Raw genomic sequence first — 26,360 nt, 5'->3', positions numbered from 1 at the left:
AAGAACAAAAGAGCTAATTAATAATCCCCCAAATTAATACACTATAGAGGGTGAGATATTACTGATTTCTGTTCCAATAAATAAATAAATACAAATATTTTCTATTTTAGGAGTGTATTATGATTTTGGGGGAGATTTATATCTATTGGAATTACATTCTTACTGATATTAACTGCAGAATCATTAACCCCTTTCTAGTTATTTCTGGTCTTGCATAAAGTTGAACTTTAGCATCCTCTCTAAATGCCAGAGATATGGAACTACTGTGGTTAGAATCAAGCTGCATACATTTTTGATAGGAAGGTTGAAAGGAAGGTTGGGGCACAGTTCCTGAAACAATGTGTGCATAGCAACACACTATTTGAGCAGTCAGTGGGCCAGCTCCTTGTGGCTCCCCATCCTTCATGGTTCAGCTGTCAATGTATACCAGGGGTAATTATATGGCGGGGTCAATGCATATAACAAACTGTGCTTTGAATGCCAAAGAATCTTAGCTTGGCTTTTCGGGACTGGAAATAGTAAGTGCCCAACCATAGCATTATAGTAGTGTGATAACTACACCCAGTATAGTACCTGTATATTAAGTGATATAATGTAGCAACAAAATAGCTATATTATCTGAAAACAGAGATCTGTTAAGGTTAATCAGAGGAACATCTCATGGTCCTGTTGGGTTGACACACATTTGTGCCTGCCTGACATAGAAAAACACATTTTGACACTTTGACTATCCTCCAGCTGTCCTTTGGTGACCCAGCTTGTTCCTGGCCTTCTTTGCTGCTAGTCCTGATTTCAGGCTGTTTCTTGTTCCATAATCACTGCATCCTTGAGTGTGTATGCCTTTTTTCAGCCCTTGGCAACTCTTTATAATGATCTGCATTGATCTTCTTGTGCTGAGGCTGTTAAGGATTATATAATTGAACTCTGGGTATTGAGAAAGGTGTCTTTGAATCACCAGTTCTGCCAATGGTTCTCAAAGACTCTTAAATCTAAGAAGACTAATCTTTCAGGGAAAGAAAGGAAGCAAGTTACCTCTCTGTTCCAGCTGTATACTTTTCCTGATCATGCTGACTTTGATAGTCAAGTCTATTGTGTTCAGTTTGCACTGTTTCTTGAGGAAAGTCCCCATATTATATCAGAGTTGGTGGATGTTTTCCAATAGGTTCTTGATCTGTCACCCAAGAGACAAATTCTCTTATTAGTTAGTCTTTAAGTGAAAAAAACTTTAATTCTGAGACTTGCTGTTCTTATTATCAGTTCTTCTATTTGAAAGGGCATACATTTTCTGTTGGCTTATATCTGAAACTCAAAAGGCTATATAGCATTTCCTTGACTTGGCAGTTTTTATTCGAAATTTATTAAGCACTTTTGACACAGAACTGACGTACACCCATCAGAAGTTCCATTAAATGTCAAAGAAACTATTTACCTTAGCCCCTATCCTCATACTCATACTATACTCATACCCTATACTTATACTGTAATTAAAATATTGTAGGCTTCCTTGGATAGAAGAGCCAGGGGAAGGCAAGTAGAGTAACTACTCTCAATCTCTATCAGGGATCAAATTAAATACAGTCATGTTGACTTATATGTTTTCAAAACTATGACAATTATGCTATTCTAAAGTGAATACTAATTTACCATACTCTAGAGTTAAACCATTTAGATATATAAATGAATAACAGCTATTATATAAAGTTGTGAGAATGTCAACAAACTATGCTTTCAAAATTATTTTTTTTTAAAGTCAAATGAGCACTCATTCAAATTCTGCATATACACATGGGAATGATGTCAAAGGTTTAAGCAAATTCAATCTTATTTGCATGACCCATACTGCTACTGTATGAAGCTTAGCTGTTAGTTTGTGAAGTAAAGAAAAGGTTATGCATGTCCCTGTTTTTGAAGATGAGCCAGAAAGCCTCAGCACAGAATTGAAATTCCTCTCATATAATTACAAAATCTGAAACACTTTGGTCTCCCTTTAAAACATGCTGTTTAATTTATAATTTATGAGAACAAGATATAAAAAATGGGGAGTTTGGCTAGACCGTGCTTTGCAGGAATTCACAAGATTCAGTTAGGTGCCGCAATATCAGAGAAATCATTATTTTACATTTCCACCATAGGAAGTCAATACTTCTTGCGAATAGGTTTATAAGGTTAACTGCACTATTATAATAACACTCTAAATTAATATCTGTGGGGGATCAGAAAACACTTCCACTATTCTGCCTATGACATTATCCAGGCTGGTTACAGGCAGGGGAGCAATCAAAATTGCTGGGAGCCCCAAAGGACATCCGGGAAAAGAGGAGGATTGGGAGACAGCCGGATTTTAGAGTCAAATCCATGGGGTGGGCCAGAAGAGGCTATAAAGGTTCCCCTGATGCAGTGCAAAGCCAGAGTCAGAGTTAGAGAAACTGTTCAGGCCTCACCTCCTGGCCAGTGTTGAGTACGGCCAGGAGGTGAGGCCTAAAGCTACCACTGTTTAGAGAGAGCCAATCTGTTTCCCTGCCAAGCTAGATAACCAGAAGGTTACCAGAGCCACTGCAAAACTGCCTGTAAACTCCAGTGTGTCTGCCTCTGAGAGCACAAGGAAGGAAGGAAGGATATTTGCAAGGGTACAAGTGTGGGGTCCCTGTGTAAGGGCAATTGTTGTTTGTGTACCTGCTACGTGGGCTACTAAGTCCAAGGAGGGGTGCTACTTGGGGTAATATGAGCTCTTGGGAAGGGACATATTGCCTTGAAATAAACTGTGCATTATCTAATCCCATCAGGAGATGATTGTGGGACTGTGATATTAACATAACTGTGCTAGTTAGACAGTCAGTGTGATTTATCTGCTAGTAAGGTCCCCAGGTATCCCCAGTGCAAGATTGTTATTTGTATTAGACGCTTTTTTCCCCCTCAGTTGGATGTATAACTCTATGCTCTATTGGCCTCTGTTATATAGAATTATGCTGAAGAACAGAATAGATTAAAATGTAATTTTATATATAAGTATATATCTATCACTATGGGGAGTCTAAACCTAATTTATTTTTGGCTACATTCCCTTACATTAAATATATTGCTGCAAACCACAGAGATGTATTTTAAAACATTCAAGCCAACAGCAGACAAGTAAATAAACTAGATATTATACTAAATGAGGAGGATTGTCTCTGTGCTCTGGAAGCATAAAATAGATAAACTACTATGTAACTAAATTTTTAGCTTTAGTGAGTCAGAACAACCATGGTGAGCCCTCCTATCTTACAGCCTCAGGCTTGGAAACAGCAGAGGAATTTCTGATAAGTTTGGTTGCTGAAGGCTGAACAATGTATTAGGCAGGGGTTTGTGATGTGATTGCGAGAAGAGACTACATATTATTTTCAAGATCACAAATAACAGCCTTCAGCTTGAGTTTTCCTCTAGTGACCCAGTTTCCTTTAATCTGCTAAAATAAATAAAATACTATTACACATATTACATTATGATCAATTCTGAAAGTAGCAGCGGCTGGCATATAATATATGATTTGCAATTAATTATCCATGAAGCTTCCTAATGTTTTAATTTTTAAAACAAACCAAAAGTAATAAATATCCTGTAAAAGGAAGGTATTTAGTTGTGTGGATGATCTGTGTATTTAATTAAAAAAAAATCATTCTCCTTGGTTCTTGATGAGTTTTCAAATAATATCAAGCAGTGATGTGGAGAGAGAATTTTTATTGAAAAAGGGACCAGATGATTAATAAGCTTTGTTATAACACTGTGCTTTGTGCATAATGAATTTATTTTAACCTTTATATGTCTGATGTCTATATACAGGTATAGGATCCATTATCCAGAATGCTCGGGACCAAGGGTATTCCGGATAAGGGGTCTTTCCGTAATTTGGATCTCCATACCTTAAGTCTACTAAAAAATCAATAAAACATTAATTAAACCCAATAGGATTGTTTTGCATCCAATAAGGATTAATTATATCTTAGTTGGGATCAATTACAAGGTACTGTTTTATTACTACAAAGAAAAAGGAAATCAGCTTTAAAATTCTGAATTATTTGATTAAAATGGAGTCAATGGGAGATGGGCTTTCCGTAATTCGGAGCTTTCTGGATAATGGGTTTCCGGATAAGGGATCCCATACCTGTACTACAAATGGAAAAAATGGTGGAAATATTAAATAAAATATACAATTTTTGTGGACTAAGTCAATGATTTCTGCTTTCAGTCTTTTCAACATTTGGATGTTTTTTGGAGGACATATGGATAAATAAATTGGGAAAAGGTGGTTTACATAATGTGATCATGTATTCTTTCAAAATTCAACACCACTATTTACATAAATCTTTCTGTTAGCAGACTAATGAACATCTCCTTGTATCTTTTTTAATATACAAATTAATTTTCCTTCAGGCAAAATATACACATTTGATGCATGATAAAAGCATGTACATACTTCCAACTGGTTGCTCTCATATTGTGGTGTTCTTCTTTTTCTGAATTTTCTGTAGTATGGAAACTGTCTTTAATCTACTCTGGAAGATATTATTCCAAATAAGTGAAAGTTAATGAAATTGTTTGATTCATCAACCTGGTTAAACTTATCTTAACTCAACTAAAGAAGCAGAAAAGCTTACTATGATTATTTATTTCTTATAGCTGTAGCCCACTTTATAAACAGAGGTGGCACTACCTGCTGATATGTCACTATACTTGGCGCTTTCAGGAGTCCTGAGCCCCGCTTACTTTGGGGAACAGCTATTACTTTGTACTTTGGCGTGCCTCCACCCAGGATAGGGATAGACTGAACTATAACTCCCCTCCTGAGACTTAATATACTGCTTCTTTGTGGGGACTCCCAGCACTCCTGGCACCTTGCCCCCTCCCTGGGGTAGTTGCTTACCAGGCAGGTGGATCCTCCAGGAGAGATACACACACACTGATGTAATGCTGAACAAAGTGTTGTGTTTATTGGCAGAGTGGTAGACAGCTTTGGCATACAGGATACACAGGATATGTCAGGATACTTTCTCTTTCCCTCAGGAGTCCCTCTCTCCTGGGATACCGGTAACACTCCAGCCAAATGACCCTCCCTTTGGGGTTCCCTCCGGTACTTCTCGCCAGAAGCCCCTCTCTAGGGCACTTCCCGGTACTCCCGCCAAGCGGACACCCCTTGGAGACCTCACTCCGGAAATGTCACCCGGCTATCCCCCGGATTAGGCAAACTCCTATTCCTCACTCTTGTATCCCTGACTCCAGCTACCAGTGCTGGGAGATCTTAATCTCATCTGCCTCCTGGTGGGGCCAAGCTGCCCAGCTAAATAATCCTGTCTACCACTCCTAGAATGGTCTATTACACACATCTAACTCACTAGACCCAGCCTGTCACTATCCTCTAGCCAGAGGGGTCCCAGGCATAAGACCTGAAGGCACATGGCTGCACAGCCTTGTATACTGTGTGCACCTTGTGGCCTAACTATTGAACTGCAGGGAAACTAACTCCCTGTTAACCCTTATAGTGCCAAACCACCCAAGGTGTCCCACTACTAAGTGTTACCTTCCCTGGGGCCTATCCTGGGGGCAACCTTCCTAGGGGACCCAAACTTTGGGGAACCCTACATAGCATAGGAATATTTTAGAAGATTGTAGCTTATAAATACATCAACAAAGTGACTGCAATCAGCAATGCTATTGATAATGCAACATGTGGGTAGGGGAGGAGCAATTTTCATAATAAAAAATATAAATATAAACCCAGGCTTTTATTTTTTTCTGAAAAAGCTTTTTATTAAGAGATGATATGCTAAAGATACAACTTTCAGTGTTGTCATCAGAAATCTGGGGCCCCATTTTTGAAGCCAAATGCAGCATGCACACTGCAAAAAAAAGTCACAACTGCCCATTTTTTTTACACTTTGCATGCTGTGTTCAGCCATCTGCAAATAGTCACAGGCCTCTGCCTACCCTTTCAGAGAACAGAGACTTGCTGCACGGCCTTTGGTCCTGCGCTGATTGAGGCATCCCCTTGTCCTGCCCCCACCCGTCCCTACCTTGCGCGTAATTCAGTACTATTGCACATAGCATTTTCAAGTGTATGCTTTCGTTTACACCAGCATTTTAGACAGAGGTGCATAATCTCTGAGAATTAATACTCAGCTTGATAAGTATTTTAAGCTGTGATGCCTGGGAATGAGTTTTTGGTTGCAGAATAAAAATAGGCCCCTATGTTATATTTCTTTTTACTCAAAACTTTTTGTCCGGGAAGATGTGCAGCAAATCTGCACAGAAGATTTGAACATTTTTGGACATCCTGTCCCATTGCCTGTTTATGTGTATTTTTTTTCTTTAGCCTATTTTATTACTAGATCTATTTTCCTTCTACTGATTAAATACAGTTGTGAAAAGAGTTATTAAGGCAGAAAATAATTTATTTATAGGGTTCATATGTGCTACATTGGGCACGTGCAGTTGTCAATAGCAAACAATTAGCAGTTAGTTTTATAAGTACATTATAAGTTAGAAAATAAAAAAATCTGATTGGTTGCTTCTGTCAACCTATGTTCATAAATGAGCCCTACTGGGTTTTTGCCCTATAAAGCTCACATACTGTGTTTGATGCTGGAATTGTAGGCAGATTTTGAATTTGGAATGAACAGTGACAGGGGAATAGGGATGAGCTATTCATGGAGGGGCATTCACTGATCACACAACAACCCTTCTGTGGGTAAAAAATGCCATTCATGGAATTGGAATCAGAGGCCAAGCACATTTTATTTTGTATGTTATTATGCTGCACAAGCTTGAGAAAGACAGATAAGCCTTTAAAACTCCATGGGGCCGATTCACTAAAGGCCGAATAAACAAGTGTTATTTATAGCATGCGTTAAAATTATAATCACTTCTTATATTTTGCGAGTTAACGATCGATTCACTAAATGGACACTTGTCTGAATTAAGAAGCAATGTTATTGTCATTATTTATGTTGTGATGACATATTTTTAAGCGATGTTTTAAACCATGCAATATATTTATGCGTTATTTTGTAGCACGCTATTACGCACATAATCATTACTTTCTGAAAACTACTGTTCCGAAAATTACCATTTCCCTGAAAACTGGAGGATGCATCACTTTAGGCAATCACATACTTGAAAAAACCCGACTGCAAACTCCATCTTGTCACCACAGACAATCACCAGCTGCAATTTTGTTTAGTAACGCCTACTCCTGTTAAGTTTCACAGTAATTATCGCCACATTTTATGCTTTTAACTTTTCAAATATGTCTGTGAATTATGCATTAGTATTATTTCTATTGGATAATTACCTCAATGCGATGGAAATAACGCTTTGTGATAACCAGGATTTTTGCACATGCGATATGAGTAGTAATGCATGCGAAATGACTGATGAATCGGTACTTAATTATCGAACACTTTTTAATGCATAAAACTATGTGTTAAACGTTAACGACCTTTAGTGAATCAGCCCCCATATCTCCTCTTTGGTATTGCATGCCAAAAATACATTTATCCCCTCACATAAATACGTAATAACTTGAACTTTCCAGTTTGTAAGAACAGTGTGGTTTGGGATCTTGAGCTCTCAGTCTGCTTTATGGTACTGCTCAGGCCTAAATTCAAATTATGTCTGTAATATCACATTAAGCAATTACCATTATTTATGTTTAATATTATCATTAAACCAAATTACCAAAAAACAAGCTATAAAAAATACATTAAAATGATATCCATGCTGCCTGGGATAATAACAAAGTCAGACACTTTGCAGCTAACCTGACAGCAGATGTGAGGCAGGAAGGATGATATCCAGAAATGACTTATGAAGGCTGCCACCAAAAAATGTCCTCTATGGGGAAATTCAAGGTATAAATAAAATAATGTATCATTTTATGATGTATGATTATTTTAACAAAAATTGTGCATAATCAAAATATCTACTACTAACTGGCCCTGTTGGCCTTATAAATTAAAATTCAAATAAAATTAAAAAAAAAAATAATTAATCGATTTTTAATTTTTATGTTACATTATGTCACCATGTTATTTGTTTTAAAAAAATGAGATTTGCTGCTATTTAATAATAATCTACAGAGAATAAACACAAATATAAGCCTGAAGAATGGGATCATTTCTACAGTTACACATTTGCCCCTGCCCCTATATCACCTCAACGGTACTAGGTAACTCATTTTTAAACTGATCTTTTAATATTTATGTTCTTGTAAATCATCTGCCAACGGATTAAAATGTAGGTGTTTCCACTTTTTACATTTGTTTACTTTAAACATGTTTGTTATACTATAATAACAATAATAAATATATATATATATATTGCTTTGTAAAAGAAGACATTATTAATTCCGCAATAGCTTTTGAAGTTAGTTAGGTCCCATCCATAATAGGTTTTGAAAACCTGCTATAAAGCATAGGGGTTGCTAATTTAGTGTTTGGTTGCTTGGTTACAGGACGCAGTTAGCAGTAGTGTGATCAACTTCCAAAATGCTAATTGTTACTGATGAAATTGTAACTTAAGTAATAAAGAACACAGGGGAATCATTTGGTGTATATGCACCTGTGTTTTTGCATAGCCAACTCAAATCAGATTTTGTTGAGACATAGTATGTGGGGCAATCACTGCCAAATTATTTCATATTTTATCTTTTATGTCACAATAAAAATGAGAGTATAAATATAAGAGTAGGTTTTATAAAATTTTCTGAAAGAACATTTTCACATAAAAGTACGCAGTTAACTTGGCTTCGGCTTTCATTCTGTTTATTTGTATAATAGAATACAGCCTATTAACCAGGCAATGAAGCATGAGCCATAAAAACGGCGTATCCAACATGGCAAAAACAGCATATGCTGTATTATGGAAACTTTTGCAAATATACTTGTAACATCTGGTGTACCAAAAATAAATGTGATACGAGAAAAATCCTTGCAGTTTCACAGCCCTTCCTATCTACAGATTAGCAAACTACCTCATATTGGATTTCCATTAATATACAATAATTAATAGGCCCCATAAAATTTGGTGCCTGAGGTTTAAATCTATTTTCATCATGGCATAAGGCTTTTTTGAAACCCATGTACTAAGCAATAAGTTGGTCTTTCTCTCAGGAGTGGCATCTATAGACAATCAGTGGCAAAATGTTGAAACATAGGATAAAAACATGAAGGAATCATGGAGATATTTTGGGTCAGAATTGCTTACAGATTATACAAACATTTTAGTTGGGATTAAAACCATTATAGAAAATAGTTTAATCTAAGTTGGTGCCCCAATCAGTCAGTATAAAATCTCCTGCTGTCTTACAAACCCAGCTTATTTAAAATGGATAAAAGACCATGTGTGCTAGAAAAGAAACACTTGATATTTTAAGTGGGAAGCTTTACAAAAGTTTAGTAAGAGATTTTTTTTTCCCAAAACAAGAAAAACAGCAGAAAATTCAAGGCTCAAAGTGGTCAGGACAAAACCAAAGACATTTGTTGTAGAATGTGGCGTCAAATGGAACCCATGTTTATATCCCTTTTTTCTTTACCTTATCAAACTGTACTCAAAGAACACTCTCTTCTGCATACTTGCATGTATACTTTCATATTAATGGTGATGCCTACCTTGGCAGAGCCATTCTCTACAAACAATATTGCCTATAATGACAATAAATATAAGGCACCAATATTATTTCTCACTATGAAATTTCAGATTTACTGTAGCTCAGCCAAAGCGAAAACATAGCAGTATTATATATATATGTTTACATCAAAATCTTCAAAATAAGGATGCTTCATGCATGCTATAAAGCAGTCATGGAGATAGGAGATGTATTGTACCATAATTGTAATAGGTTATACCATAGTTATATAGTTATACCTAATTATATTTGTTTCCCCTAAAGTGTAGCCATAGCAGGCAGCATGGGTTTGTATGTTATGAATGAAAAAAGTATATAGTTGTGGTAGTAGTATGGGTAAAAAAAGCAGTGTTAAAATGCTCTTAAAATGCAATTTGGCATGTATGTTTCTTTGCCAGTTTATCGATTGCTAGGTATAAAAACTTTCCAGTTGTAAGAGTCCCATGTGGCAGCACAAGCTGTTTTAAGCTGATTACAGTGGTCCTGAAATCCCTGACCATAATTGTAAGGGGGTGAGTGTGCCTCTGCTAAATTTCCTGCTCATTTGCTGTATCAGTTTTGCTATTTCAAATTAAATGGCTTTGCTGCAGTCACTGATGCTCTCACACCCGGCCTAGCTTCTCTGACTGACATTCCATAATAAACAGGAAACAGTAATTAGATAAACATTGCTGCAAGAGGCAAACACTAATTTAAGAACAATTAGGCTAATAAAAGCACTGTGTCTCTCTAATGCCTTATCTGAAATGGAAATCCTTTTCTAATATACAGTTCCAGAACAAACAGATGTGGCATTTCATTTCCAAGCTACTACTAACCCATCTTTCTAACAAAGAGTGATATAACCAAGGCAACCGAACGATCATGTCCCATAAATCTGCTGCATTACTTTGAAATATTCCTTTAATTTATTTCTTCGCTTTAAAAGGACAGATGGTGAAAGTGGACTGCAGTCAATAAATTTAAATCCAATCTTTAATAGCTTTAACTTTAAATGAGTTGTAACTCAATGTTGCAGTTTTTTTTTATACATCTGCCTTCAACTTCAAAACATACTCCACTACATGCTGTGCAGCCAGTTTGTGTATCTTGTTTCATTGTTACAGAAGGATGCAGAAAAGAGATAGGCTTTAATAACAGGAGGTATTCACATGTCTTGTACTACACATATAGCACTGCCTTAAAACCAAAAATCAGAGTTTTTTTACTATCATGGAGATATGTGTTGTCAGTTACTCTACTGGGCTAATTTATTATCTGTTAAGGCAGTGTCCCCCAAAATTATAGAAATGCATCATGAGGGCTATGTGCCAGACAAGACACAATTGCGCTGAAATCTTCAATGTTCAAATGTTATTTCTGGGGCTCTGCTCCCAATTCTTTAGGTACAAGCTCTTTTCATGGTGGCTGAAGCTCCAGGGCTCCCCTGTGTCAATAAATGCACTACGTGTGATTTGCAATAGTAGAGGAAATGGCATTTTTTGCTGAGTAGCATCATTTACATAGGTTACAGAAAGTGACATTACCATTTCATTCTGAAGCTGATTCTGCAAGAGGGATCTTACATGAAAAAGTAAGCTTGCCTTAAGCTTTCACTCCTCACATACAAAACACTCTTCTTTAAAAATGTCATATATTTCTGTACTCTGACCTAATCATGTAACATCAGCAGTCTCAGCATATACTGTATAAAGGCTTTTCCTGATATTATGAAAGAGCGTATTGAAATACTTAGGTACTGGAGAAGCATATAATGATCTATGCTGCCAGTCTGAAACCACAGACACCTGTCCAGTGATGTGTTTGTACACACTAAAGTGTTATTATTTTTAGTATTGAAGAGGATTGGCCCTATGTGAACTAAAATATTGTGAAACCAGAATGTTAAAAGCAATTCTATGTAGCTATAAGTATTGACAAATGATTAGCCAGTTTGCAAAATAGTATAGTGACCCATAGACTTAATAGCCCCTATAGCTTTAAATCCCCTACACTAGCTATTCCTTAGTTAATAGGAAGAAGCCACTGTATCAAAGTTACATCATTTACATATCTATTTTATTGGCCCTTAGGTTTAACAACTACTTCATGTAACATTCTAATATAATGATTGGAGAGTGATGGCACTTCCACTTTAGCCTTCCATCCTCTCTCCAGGTGGATGTGCTTGGGAAACCTGGCGTCAACAAAACCCAGTAAAGAGTTATGCCCTAAAGGGACAATCCTTCTAGTAAAAGTTGGGGAACAGGGACCCCATAAAAGAGGGAAAGTGAGTTACAGGACTAGCTTTTGTTATAGTACATTCTAGTCTGTGCTCCAACAAGGACTGATAGCTGGAGGTATCTCTAACCTAGGCTTTGCTATCCTAGGTGAAAAGATAACAGTAGTGAAGGGGGATTCAGGTTATGTTCTACTCCTTGATCCATTTCTGCTGTAGGGGATCGATACCACTATTGCTAGAAACCCTAGCAACCTTAAACCTACAAGGCCATCTGATCAAAGTCACATTGATGGCTCTGCCTTGACTGTATCTGATAGCTCTTTATGTTATCTACCTCAACTGGATTTGTGAGTATAACCCTTTGGATAGCGCAGGTCCATCTGGGGTTGAGAGTCCAGTGTGACCCATGTTCCACTGTTCACTAGCTTGGGAAAGGCCTGTTTTAGCCAAGATAGTGTTACAAAGGTTTTTTGAATGTTATTTTTATATCTGTCTTTATGTTCTCCACTGATTAACATATACCCTTTCAGAAACAGCATTACAGTACCATATACTGCAATCATTTTTGAGGATAACCAAAATACTATAATCTGTATTAATATCAGCTTTCTCGTATTTTCTGTCTTTCTATAACCCAACCTTTTGTGAACTATATCTAAAATATATCTGCAGGGCACAATTTTTGTAAATGTTATGTCTCCAACTCTACAATGTCTGTTCCTTCTGCAGCTCAAGATAAAATCTCATATCAATCTAATCTCAAGGGATAGCTTTGAATTTTATAGAAATTATATGGGTCCCTTATTTATTACATTAAAGGATCATATGAAATTTTCATGTACGATAAAACAGACCTGGATAGCCAATCTTAAAAATACTGGTAAACTTAAATCTTCCCAATAATGAATAATATAAATAACAAGTGTATTTGTTTGACAAGGTCAATCTCTCATGAAGCCACCAAGGTCTGTGGTTTAGAAAAGGTCTATGGTTTCAGAACTGTGGTTGTTTTTCACATGAATATTGTAATTTTTTTGTAAAAGAGCACCAGTAATAAGACAAAAAATTAATTAGCCCCATATGCAATTCACATTCTTGCAGAAAAGGTGTAAAACATATTGTGCACTATTATTTTTATTGAAGAAAGTCTGCTGTAAGAAGGTTTAAAATAACAATGAAAGCATATTGAATAACTCAGACCAGCTTGATCTGCCCTCCAGGTGTAACAACACATCACTATGAATGTACATCAGAGGTGTAAAGGCATTCTGGATATTTGTTTGTCTAGGGAAAGGGTTATGAAGGACACAACAAGTAACTAAGCATCTATGTCCCAGGAATACCAAAAGTGGCGTCAACAACAAATCAATTCTAGGCCATTGCGTGCACTATTGTTACACAAGACGACATCTAATTCCACAGAGTCTTATGCACTGCCCTAAAGTAAACGCAACTTTGCTAAATTCAAGATTATTTTTTAAATCACTCATGTGAATTTCTGATTTGCATATTTCAGAGTTTAATTTTAAGTAATCCAATTAGTAGTAAGGAAAAACATTCTGATATGTACTGTGAAAGCTGATCAATACAGTAGCTTTTATTTTTAAATCAATCTTTAAGTTTGACTTAAAGGAGCAGTAACACCAAAAAATGAAAGTGTATAAAAGTAACTAAAATATATTGTGCTGCTGCCCTGCACTGGTAAAAGTTGTGTGTTTACTTCAGAAAGTCTACTATAATTTATATAAATAAGCTGCTATGTAGCCATGGAGGCAGCCATTCAAAGGAGAAAAGGCACATGCACATAGCAGATAACAGATAAAACACTATTGTATTCTACAGAACTTATCTGTTATCTGCTATGTAACCTGTGCCTTTTCTCCTTTTTTCCAGCTTGAATGGCTGCCCCTGTGGCTACACAGCAGCTTATTATATAAACTATAGTAGTGTTACTGTAGCAAACACACCAATTTTACCAGTGCAGGGCAACAGTGCATTATATTTTCATTACTTTAAAGCTCTTTTATTTTTTGGTGTTACTGTTTCTTTAATTGTGCTTAGGAAGTATCTTTGCTTTGAACAAACCTGGAGAGATTTGCTTATCTTTCAATTGCCTTTTCTATTCCATTTTTGGAATAGAAAAGGCAATAGTTTGCTTGTAGGCAAACTTCAGAATGATCCCAAACCATACCATGTCCAAACTACCCTGTTTTGAGTTATGGGGCTGAATTGCTAAAGCAAGTGCAATGTACAAAAACAACAAATCTTGTTTTGAACCACAATGCAGTCTTTTAAGAACAATTGTAGGTTAATTTCAAGTTCCTACTAAGTAGTGTGCAACTCAAATGTAATTTATGTGTATCAGAGTCGGTGTTGGGAAATAGCATTCAAGTAGTATTCATGTTTCACTGACTTTAATTAGCATATGATTCTTAAATTCTGGAACTAACACCTCCTCAAAGCTGATGGAGATTTCCTTTATATCCACCCACATTGTACTTTGCTGCTTGCAGCATGGAACAAACTCAAGGCATGAAAATAGAGCAGCACGTATAGATGCAAATACAGTACCTTTCATAAATAATGCTTAAATGGGCAAAAAAGTCAGCTCTAGAAATGAGGTTAATAGCTTGTTCTAAACTGAACTGAACAAGAGAGGTTGTTTAAGGAGATGAAAGTGGATATGTAGAATGGAATCTAAAAAATCTTAAACTTTGAAAGATAGAATAAGGCTTTTGTATGTTACATGCCATTCATTTCATTTTCATATTCATTCATATTAATTTCATATTACACTCCAATGTATTAGTTGTATATTAACTGGACAAAATAAAGGATGAAGACAAATTTAACATCTATGCGTAGTTTTAATTATTGCATTTCCTCTGTTCTTGTATTTAAAAACCATAAAAGGAACAAAGACTGACTTTAAAAAATACAATAAGATCTAAGAAACTGCCGCACACTGTAGAACTTGTTGTATTGCCTCAAAGTGACTTTATGGGCCCAATACAGGTAGACATCAGAAAGGCAAAATTTCGGACATACTGGGCTGTTTATCAAGAGCACTTCACCATTTTAAATTGTAAAAATACAATAGTCTAGTTCTTGTTTGAAGAAGTATTTAAACAATAGAACTGTTTAATTTAAACAAGATAGCTTTACAGAATAGTGCTGTGCGCCATTTGTGCGATGGTTATGACAATAACTCTTTAGCATACATTTCTAGTTAAGCTAAAATAAATAACACACATCTTTGTGTCAAGCAAATCAAAACTGTGTACGCACCATAAAGCAGACTCTTCCACAATGAGACTTCTAATCACTGTAGTCTCAGATGTCAGTCTAAATGCCTTCTGTAGCAAAGAAATACTCCTGAGAGATGCAACACATCAGGAATGCAAACCGATGCACGGCATATTTTCCTTTATGAGATTTTGAATCATTATCGTTTTTTTGTTCTTTTGTCCTTTTTCATTAATAAATGTTCTTAAAATCTACATGCTTTTAGGTCAAATATCATAGAACATTGGTCATCCATATTAAGGGGATACTGTCATGGTTTAGTTTATAATCCTATATTACACCTTGCAAATCTAAAAAATGTTGCCTTACCATTTAAAATTATATTCTCAAGTCAATAAATGTATCTTTTTAAGCTATATATATATGTATCTCCTATATATATATATATATTTATTTATTATCTATACACATACTAATTGTTGTATACAGTATGTATCCTGTATCCTGCTATAGTTTCAGTATCCAGGAAACCATAGCTCCCTCTTTATAGCCATAACAACCGTAGCTATGCCTGTTTCTACTAAATGATTAGACATGATACAGATAATTAAAATTGCAGTGTATCCCCATATTTCATACAAAACAATTTAACAAGTTACAAAATACACTTCCTTTGCTATATGTTAATTGGCATACAAATGGTCCAAGCATATTTTACAGACATACAATTCCATACAGTATCCACTTTTAGGTAAGTTAAATGGCAATACAAATATTCCAAATTACACTTTACTTGGGGTCTGTTCACATTACTTAACTGCAACAAAGTATGCAGCAAATGGCCTCATAACTAACAAAGGAATTCCCTGTTGTACTGCAGTCCTATAATTTGAGTTGACTTGGGCCCACTCAGGATATGTACTAGAACAGTTTTATCTGAAGTATATATTAATAAAGATTATTCAATAATAGCACACACATTGTGAAATGTCCTTACAATGCTTGAGTACATCTCCTCAACAGCATGTTACCATTTTAGCCATTTCTTTTTGGTTGGGTTATTGTATCAGCAACTAGCAGCTATTTGGTCCATATAGGCATTTGTGTCTCAGAAATTATTTTCAAATTGCTTAGCCTAGCACTATCAGTTCTAGAGACAGAAGCCATGCATGCATGTGTAAAGATTTGAAGACCCTAGCTAATTAGGGTGACCTCTGACCCTATGATATCTGTTATATAAATTTTTCAAAACATATCTGCACTTGCAATACTAGCTAATGATATACTTTATGTTCCTCGAAGATAGCTATCTATAAGGAAAGTATACAGTATATAGGGTAATAGAGTACCTCCCCTCCACTGCTACCAAGGTCAATAATTGATCAGGCGCAATCAATGCACAATATTACTTTGCTCTTAGCCGCATACCAATACTAGTTCACAGCATGCTATGTAAAATAGTAACATCTTCAATCTTCAATGTTTTTAAGACTCTTAAATATTGACATTGAATGAGGTTATATATTTTACTGCTTTAATAAATGGTCAAAAGGGACATTTGTCCTGGGCTGTCCAGGGCAGAGAGGGGCACCAGAAGCTATTTTATCTACTATAACGGTTTAATTAATGAAAAATAAATGGCAGACCATTTATTATTATACTGTATACCTTAAGAGCTCTATAACATTACTCTTAAAATATATTAAGTTATTATTTTAGTTGGGAAATGTTGGAAAATTAATTCCATAGCCCTGTTTAGTATTGATATTAATTAGGGATTTTTTTCAGAATAGGGGTTACCAGTGCATGTTTCAGTTGGGAATCTTTCCCTCCCAACTGAAACATGCACTGGTAACCCCTATTCTGAAAAAACCCTCCCTAGATCCTTCCAATCCTACTAACCTCCGACCTATCTCTCTGCTCCCATTCATTTCCAAACTGCTTGAGCGCCTAGTATACAACCGACTGGCGCTATTCCTCTCTGACAATAACCTCCTGGATCCCCTACAATCTGGTTTTAGACAACAACATTCCACCGAAACTGCTCTAACCCGACTAACAAATGACCTCCTTTCGGCTAAAGCCAAAAAACACTACTCGCTACTAATACTTCTCGATCTCTCTGCTTGTCTGCTTTTGACACTGTGGATCACCCTCTTCTCCTCCAGACTCTCCGCTCTCTTGGCCTTCGTGACACTGCCTTATCCTGGTTTTCATCTTATCTCTCAGATCGATCCTTCAGTGTCTCTTACAATGGGGAATCATCTTCTCCCTTGCCTCTTTCTGTCGGGGTTCCTCAAGGCTCTGTCCTGGGCCCCTTACTATTTTCTCTCTATACCTCCTCACTTGGCAAACTAATCAGTTCTTTTGGCTTTCAGTACCACCTCTATGCTGACGATACTCAGATCTATCTTTCCTCTCCTGATCTCAACCCAGAGCTTCTAACTCGCGTCTCTTCCTGCCTGTCCGCTATCTCCACTTGGATGTCCCAACGTTACCTGAAATTAAACCTCTCTAAAACTGAACTGGTTCTCTTTCCCCCATCCAACGCCCACATTGTTCCCGAGGTATCTATAACGGTTAACAATTCTACCATCACCCCATCTTCCCAGGCCCGGTGCCTTGGGGTTATCCTTGATTCTGCCCTGTCCTTCACCCCTCATATCCAATCACTTATCAAATCATGTCACTTTCACCTAAGAAATATCTCCAAAATCCGATAATTTATCACCCAAGATGCTGCCAAAATTCTTATTCACTCTCTTATAATATCTCGCCTGGACTACTGTAACTCCCTATTAATTGGCCTTCCCCTCCAAAGACTGTCCCCTCTCCAGTCCATAATGAATACTGCTGCCAGGCTCATACACCTCTCCAACCGCTCCTCCTCTGCCATGCCGCTCTGCCAATCCCTGCACTGGCTTCCCCTACCATCCAGGATAAAATACAAGCTATTGACCCTCACATTTAAAGCAGTTCATAACTCTGCCCCACCCTACATCTCTGAACTCATCTCTAGGTACCATCCAACCCGCTTGTTACGCTCCTCTACTGACCTGCTCCTCAACTCCTCTCTCATTCCCTCCTCACACGCTCGCATTCAAGACTTTGCAAGGGCTGCCCCCCTTCTCTGGAATTCGCTCCCACAAACTGTCAGACTTTCTACCAATCTCTCTGCCTTCAAGAAATCTCTAAAAACACATTTATTTAGAGAGGCTTACCCTAATCTAGTTTAGCAATACCCTGTGCCACAAACAACTCTGGTCATGCCCATTCCCACACCTTGTGTCTCAACCCTTTCTCCTTGAAGATTGTAAGCTCTTTTGGGCAGGGCCCTCTTCACCTCTTGTATCGGTTATTGATTGCTTTATATGTTATTCTGTATGTCCAATGTATGTAACCCACTTATTGTACAGCGCTGCGGAATATGTTGGCGCTTTATAAATAAATGTTAATGTAATGTAATGTAATAGGGATTTGCTTGCTCTCCAGCAATAGCAATTAAATGTGTATTCTAGAGTGGTTTCATATGGAATGATATCGTGTGAGACGAGTTATGGTATAGTGAGAGACTTTGCATCCCCCGAAAACATATATATATAAGTACATTATTAGTGACCTAACACTGAAATTTCAACCAGTGCTTATGCAATAGCTTACAAGAAGTTTTTTCCATATATACTGCAATAGTGCTTGTAACTCTGACTTATTGTAACTGGGATGAACATTGAGAACAGCTCCTTCAGGAACTATAGCATTAAAGATTTCACAATAAGACTCACTACATCAGTAAGCAGGTCCTGCAGGCTATGATTTCCAATCTTGGTCCCTGAGGATAGCAAGAATCTCTTCTTACACAGTTGCAGCAGTCACACAGCACATAGGTTTTATTTTTTCTGCAGACTGCCAGCTCTTTGTCTGTGAGTTTTATCATAGAGTGAATATAGAGTTTACCATATGGAATCTTCAAGGTCTATTCTTAAATGATTTTATGGCATATTTATCTAGAGGTGAAAGTTTACACTTTAATAAATATGAAAGAAGATTAGAAGCTATAAAATTTTGCTTGGTGAACTATGGAAAGTTACATTGTTACTATTAGATAAATATGCCCTTATCATTAAAGCTACTGCTCACCATTGCACATGGACAAATAACTGCTTCTGGCAGCCCACTTGCTGTCTTTTTAAAATTGATTGTCTACACTTTTCTGTACGGATAACGGCAAATAAGAACACTTGAAACAAGTAAAAATAAAGACAAGTCTACTCATCTCTGCAAAGTCAGAAAAAATGGAAGATGTAAGATAGTATTATTCATTATACAATAAATATAAAAAAGACTCCACAGTCTCATTTGGAAAAGTTGACTTAATGATAAACACAAGACAAGGTAGTAAGTACAGGTGTCTTACTGCATATGGAGATTTATGTTTTTTGTTCTTAGACCCTTTTAGCAACTTAGGTCCATAATATTTTACAGTAAGTTTGGTAAACATTTGTAAAGGTGCTTTTAAAATATTAAGATGTTTGAAGCCAAGGTAATTCACAACCCTGTAAAATAACTGGACCATAAAATTACCTGAATTAAGGTCACTAAACTCATTCATTTACCACTACCAAATATTTTGTTAAAAAAAATCCTTTTCATCCCTTAGCTGCTTAGCACATCTGTTATAGAAGTCCAGGGAGAGTTCTTTAGCTTCAGTGTTTGTAAAATACGTAGAATATGGTATTGCCATATATGTACCAGTCAAACATTCCCACTGTTTATTTTCCTGATGTCTACTTCTCCAGTTGATGCTAAACTCTATTCTCAGGATCACTAATTTAACCACAAGTTTAAAAAACAGACATCTTTTAGTAAAGATGAGGAATTCTTTCAGAAAGCTTGCTCCAGTCCCTTTGCTTATGCTTCATTGTTTCCTTGCACTCCTTAAAGACATTTCTATTTACTGGCATTTGAAACTCTGTAAAGCTGAAAATCTGCAGTAAAGCACAAACAATCCCAGTGAACATCTCCAATGCTGCACCTATGTTCAGCCTGTTAAACTCATTCCATAATCTTCTCACCCAAATCCAGTTACGCACCATCAACCCTGTGTCTCACATATTCACTTCAGATAACTCAGTGTCCAGCGATATTTGCTGCCAATATGACAGATCAGTACAGGTGACACCCTTGCTCAGTAAAAACAAGGAAAAAAAATATTAAAAAGAAAACCTTACCTGTAAAATTTACTTTCAGTAGATAATCTTTATAGAGCTTTTTTCCATCTAAGACCTTCATGGCATCACACAGTATGTTGGTGTTTGGGCACACAGTGCGCTGCATTTGGTGTAATGCATAGGCCATTGCATAAACAGCATTTATCACAAACATTATTTTGGATTCTTGTTCGTAGTTGGAACTGTTGATATTGAGACGCTTATCACAAAACTTTACTTGCTGGTTTTTGTTCTGTAATGAACACTGAAACTTTTGCTGCCAGAAATCTTTGAACCATGGATTACGGTGGTTGTTGTAAGGTGTAAGGCTTTGGAAGTACTTGTCAAATTCTTTAACAGGGTGAGAAGCAAGTTCCAGTGTTATTGCCCCATATGCAATATGCTCATTACCCTTAACAATGCTTTCTTGGGCTCCCCATCCATCACTGGCAATCCATGTAAAAGAAGCATTAAACCTATTAGCAGCTGCCAGAAGCTCCCTAGTGTCGTCACTCCTCATAAAAAGTACAACAACTTTTGCATTTGGCTTTTGTAAGAGCTCCTTTATGGCATTATCATAAGACTTTTTAAGATTAGACCTCCCAACTTTTTCTGATGTGGCAATGCAAATATTTCTTAACCTTGCTTCATGTTCAAAGGCTTCAATTCCTGTCTCCCCATAGTCTCCTTCTGAGGCAACAGTAGACACATATGTCCAGTTAAAGAACCTTAAAATCTCAGCCATTGCCTTAGCTTGATAGAAGTCTGGTGGCACTGTCCTAGCAAAGTAGTCATAACGAGATTTGTCACTAAGTTTGGCACTAGTGGAAGCATAGCTTATTTGAGGAATGTGGAAAAGTCTCAACAAATTAGCAACCTGTGAACACAAAATAAATGTAATCAGCACAACACATATTAATTCAGAATAAAAATATTTTTGCCTGTAACAAGATTTATTTGCTGAAAATAGGAGAAGTGTAAAGAAATATGTTGATAACAATTCATAATTTATGGCCATCCTGTAGAACACTCTAAAAAACTATTGGTCACTGACTTTTGTAGTTCAAACCACGTGTTATAAGAATACTTTTATTTTACAGTAATCCACGGCTTGCACCACTTTTCCATTCTCCTCTGTAAACTATCCATCACCAAGTTTTAGTTTACACTCTCGTGATTCTAGCTGACAAGCTGGATGCAGTAAAATAAAATATACTGTTTTTTTTTTTTTTTTAAATCATGATAATTAATTTATCCATTTTTATAATACTACTTGTTATACTCAAGACCTGAGGAAAGTTGGGTTTACAACATGAATAAATTAACAGCATTCAAAAAAAAAAAATATATATAAGGGTAGCATATAGTAGGGCCAGTAGACCTGGTGGACTTTTTGATGGAACCTTGTAGATAATTTCTTATCCTGTAATTGTTTTAGCTCATGAATAAACCAGACCTTTGTTCTAAAGATTTGATAGCCTGGCCTACTTTTTCTATTTTGGCAATTAAAGTGGCAAATTCACACCATAACTGTATCAGGGATCTATGTCTTTTATTTAAGGTTTTTGTTTTTATTAAGAAAAAAAGTATAACTGATATCTACCCTTTCATTATACAGTGAATATGAATCAAAAGATGTATATTGTGTGCACATTTTGGTGCCAGGAACTCATAATGGTAAGCTGCCTTACTTGGGCATGGTGAGGCTGAAAAAAAAAAGGCCATAATTACCAAGCAACTTAATAGTTTGTAAGCCTGAGGAGCATTACAGGGAATAATATGTAACACCTCACATACAGGAACTGGCAAATGCCATGCATACACTCTCAATATTGGCCAATGCTAACTTCCAGTGTACTTTGTTCCTTTCAGCTTTACAGAAAATCCTCAGCTCCAGGTGCCCTTTATTTGTATTCTACATACAGGCATATTTCCTGTACAACTAGCAAGTTACACCAAGGATAACTGTGTCATGTACTACTCCTTTATGTGTTACCATATATTCAGCCGTAAACTATTTAGACTGCAGCTTGCAACCCCAACACTGCCAGCACAGGCAATTTACTCCCTAGGGTCAGACCTATCTAAATATCCTTAAAACAAATAATAAAGAGCATTGACATTAAAATGGGATATGATTGATTATCAGGTCTAAAGTAATCAGTTCTTGCTCTCATCCACCTGCCATATAAACAATTAGGTTGACAGATATGACAAATATCATCTATCTGTGCAGTCAATTATGGCAAGGGGTTATACTGTTGCTCAAAATTAATTTCCCCTTTAAATTGTGATGTATTATAAAATCATTATCACAGAGTTCCTTTTACTTGTACTGTGCAATTTAAATAACTACATTTTGTTTCATGAAACAAGCTGATATTATACTTTATATGCAATACATTTTTAAAGTAGTTCATACATACAAACAAACATACAAAGGTGCAGTAAACAGACATTTAAGTTAATCAAAAGTACAGGATATATTTTGTGTCAGCTATCAAAATGTTTTTTTTGTCAAAGAACATGGGCAGCATGTAATGCAATGAGGCATGTCCTGAAAAGACTCCAACAGTTCTCGCCACTTTGCTCCTGAGTCATGTTGCACCTGCAACTGGTCTTCTTTATATGTTAATTGATTCTTCTCTTCTTCTCATTCAGTGCCAGATCTGGCATATAGAAGTGAGAGTGTGAAATAAAACTATTATATTTAGCACTAACAGTGTAATCTAAAAGGCACAAAATATGTCTAGGTCACTAAAGCCATAGGATGCTAATAGATGTATTTAACAGTTGACCTGTAAATGCAGCCTGTTGATAAGGTAGAATGTAATAACCAGGGAAGTGTTTGCTCCAGATCTAATAACCTGTATCAAATAAACTAATGCTTTTAACAGCAAAGCAGCAAATGATACCCAGTGACTGTTGCTATGGGTTACTTTGGCCTTGTCATTATAAACTCTTAAGGGATTATCACTAAGTTTGCCCAGGAGCAGTAACTCATAGCAACCAATCAGCAGATAGAATTTAATGGTCACCTGTTTAAAAGCAAACATCTTATTGGTTGCGATGTGTTACAGTTCCTGGGCAAACTTTAGTCCCTTTTATTACATATGGGGGTTAGTGTACCATTTCTCTACCAGCATAAAAACGATAGTGGAAAAAAGACCACTCTCACAGCAGTTGCTGATCCAATGTGTGGTGCAGAGAAAGAAAAAGAGGTAAGAGCCTTGGGTCCTAAAGTTCCCCAACCTTGCTTTCTAGGCATGTGCCTCTTCTGCCTTCACCCAGTTCTGGCCCTGGATGTTAGTATTGGTTTAGAGTCCAGCTTAACTCAGACATTTGGTCTTTTAGTAGTCCACAAATAGCCTTAACATTATGACCAAGAGAGTAAACTTGTGTCAGTAATAATGCAGCAGCTTTATAAAAATGTATTTTAGCATCATTGGTGTAAAAAAAATTTTAAATACATTTTTTTTAAATACAGACCATAGTGTACTTTTTACCTGTTGATGGTGCTGGGTGTTGATGAGGCAAACAATTAGTCACTGCTGGTATTTAAGCTACTGAAGGGCTGCTGTTTCATACATATTGTTACATAAAAAGTTCTGAGTTTTTGCTATTTGTTAATCTATCTGTAAACATGTATGCAGCATATGGGTGAAAATAGGTAGCAAATACAAACAAACAAACAAATACATTTATGGAAAAGGATTAAAAAAACCTCCATCGACCTAAGAGCTTTCATACCAGAATTGACTGGACCTTCTCTTGCTTCCAGCTTTCTGTATGTGTAAAACTATCCAAATGAATATTTTATTTTGGTATTTCAAATCTAACTATTGGTATCAGATGGTATTAATATACTTTATTTTGACTTTGTAAAGGTTTGCTAACCTGCAATTCCATAACATACCTGTACTGTGAATAAACAATATCTCAGGAAAAAAGGAATATTGAAAGGGCCTCCCCTGGCTTTTTGTACCAAATCCACTGATATGTATCTGATACCTTCTCATCTAATAAATATCACTGGAATGTTAATGCACTTTTCCATAACCCATACAAAACCTGCATAATATTACTTTGAATGTGGTGTTTACAATTCAAGTTTAATAATACCTGTCGTTTCCTTATTAGAACTAAAAGAAAGGGCAGGATATTAAACCGTTGGTCACTTTTAGGCCATCCCTATATATTACCCTATATTAGAAAATGTTGTATTATAAATAGCAAACTACAGGAGAAATTACGATTTACTCATTAAATAAGTAGACACCGGGGCACTGACATTTAAAGAGCTGTTTATCTGAAAGACTGTTTAGCAGTATAAAACTGCTACTTTTACCATCAGTGAAAATAGAGTTAATGTAAATTAAGTTATAGGACAACTCTGAATACATTTTCAACAATTCATTTTTCTGGTTTAGATACCCTTTAATGTGAATAAGACACAATAGGGCTGATTCACTAAGGTGCGTTAAAACGAGCACTATTTATAGCATGCGTCAAAAATGTTATCGAGTCTAATTTTTCGCATCTTAACGCACGATTCAATAAAAGGATACTTGCGTCAATTTAGACGCAATGTTGTTTGCGTTATTTAAGTCGCGAAGACTATTTTCGTGCGGTATTTGATGCAACGTGCGCTAATTAACGCAGTGCGCACAAATTTTCACTGCGTGCGAAAAAACGCACGCCATATTAGCCATACACTCCATTACTCCATTACTACTACTTTTCAGAAAATGACCATTTCCCTGCAAACTGGAGGCTACATCACTCTAGGGCCAACACATACTTGAATAAATAACACTGCAAAGTCCATATTGTGTTGCCAAAAGCTCATGAACTGTACTTTTCTATAATTACCGCCTGCCCCAAGTAGGTGTTAATTTTGGTTGCGCGCTATTTAACGCACGCGATATGCGACTTAACGCATGCGATAATACTTTAGCGAATCATGTGTTTTTTATTGCGCGTCAATTTTAACGCCAAAAAATGCGATAAGCGTTATCGCACTTTAGTGAATCAACCCTAATATGAGGAGGCAGAGGTGCACGGGAGCCCTGTACATTTGCCATTAACCAGGCAGTAAGAAAATAACTTCTTTCAAACACTGTTTTATACCACATACCATCAAAGGGCATAGGAGTATATGCTTATAGCCCACTTACGTTTGCCTAAGCTGATCTAGAATAGAAAAACAATACGTTGCGTGGGAAATATAAATGCAATTGTCATTATACAAAGGGCCTATGTAATGTAATTAAAGTAAAATTGTTCAAAGTATTCTTTCCAAGTCAACAGCATATTTATTTTACAGCATTGCATATGCAAGTAGCTCTAAACAAATATAAAAATACACATATACAATCTCCCCTAGCCCATAGTTCCTTTTACTTAATTCTCCATTCTTGATAAACAAGGCAACATTGTATGGCAAAATACTCTCTTTAGCAAAGTAGGTCATAGCCACACATTAGCTCTCCCCAGAGTTTGCTTTCTCCCAGCTCAAATATAAAATAACTGAAATGCAACTGATGGAAAACAGCATATGCTGAAGACAAATCTAATCACTATAAAAATAATTAGGTCTATGTGGTCTATTTATGCCTCCTTGTTAAAGGATGCTGATAACATGCTGAGGTCCTACTGCTCACTTCTTTTCCTAAATATGACCACCTATCCCTTTTCTCTAGAATATATGTGACAATACTTATTATCAGAATACTTTAATAAATGACCTTCCCAATAAATGCATTTTTGCACAAATAATAATTATATTTATATTGTAGATACAACAATGGTTCAGTCTTCTGGAAGGTTTTAATGCTGTTTCATGTTCTGTTTCATTTAGCATGGGGGCACATTTGGATATATTCTTTGTATTTGAAATTCATTTGTTTCCTATTTCTTTGTGTTTCCTCTTGTCCTCTAGAACATTGCTACCAAGGTGAGTTATCAATGACAACTAATGGGTCTGATATTTAACTCAACACAAACACGAGTAAGATTTCCCAGTTGT

At 36.3% G+C, this 26,360-nt stretch overlaps 1 protein-coding gene across 2 annotated transcripts in view; it reads right to left on the bottom strand.

Moving 5' to 3' along the window:
• The window catches only part of grm3 (glutamate receptor, metabotropic 3), a 117,555-nt gene that overhangs the window by 21,092 nt on the left and 70,103 nt on the right, over positions 1 to 26,360 (bottom strand). For both annotated transcript variants that reach the window (XM_031899036.1, XM_031899037.1), the window contains exon 3: positions 20,354 to 21,209. In XM_031899036.1, coding sequence (XP_031754896.1) covers positions 20,354 to 21,209 — 856 coding nt within the window. The remainder of the gene's footprint in view (positions 1 to 20,353; positions 21,210 to 26,360) is intronic.

The sequence above is a fragment of the Xenopus tropicalis genome, chromosome 3, assembly GCF_000004195.4.
Source record: "Xenopus tropicalis strain Nigerian chromosome 3, UCB_Xtro_10.0, whole genome shotgun sequence".
In the NCBI taxonomy this organism is placed as follows: domain Eukaryota; kingdom Metazoa; phylum Chordata; class Amphibia; order Anura; family Pipidae; genus Xenopus; species Xenopus tropicalis.
The sequence above is the reverse complement of the archived record's forward strand: the minus strand, read 5'-3'. Positions and strand labels throughout refer to the sequence as shown.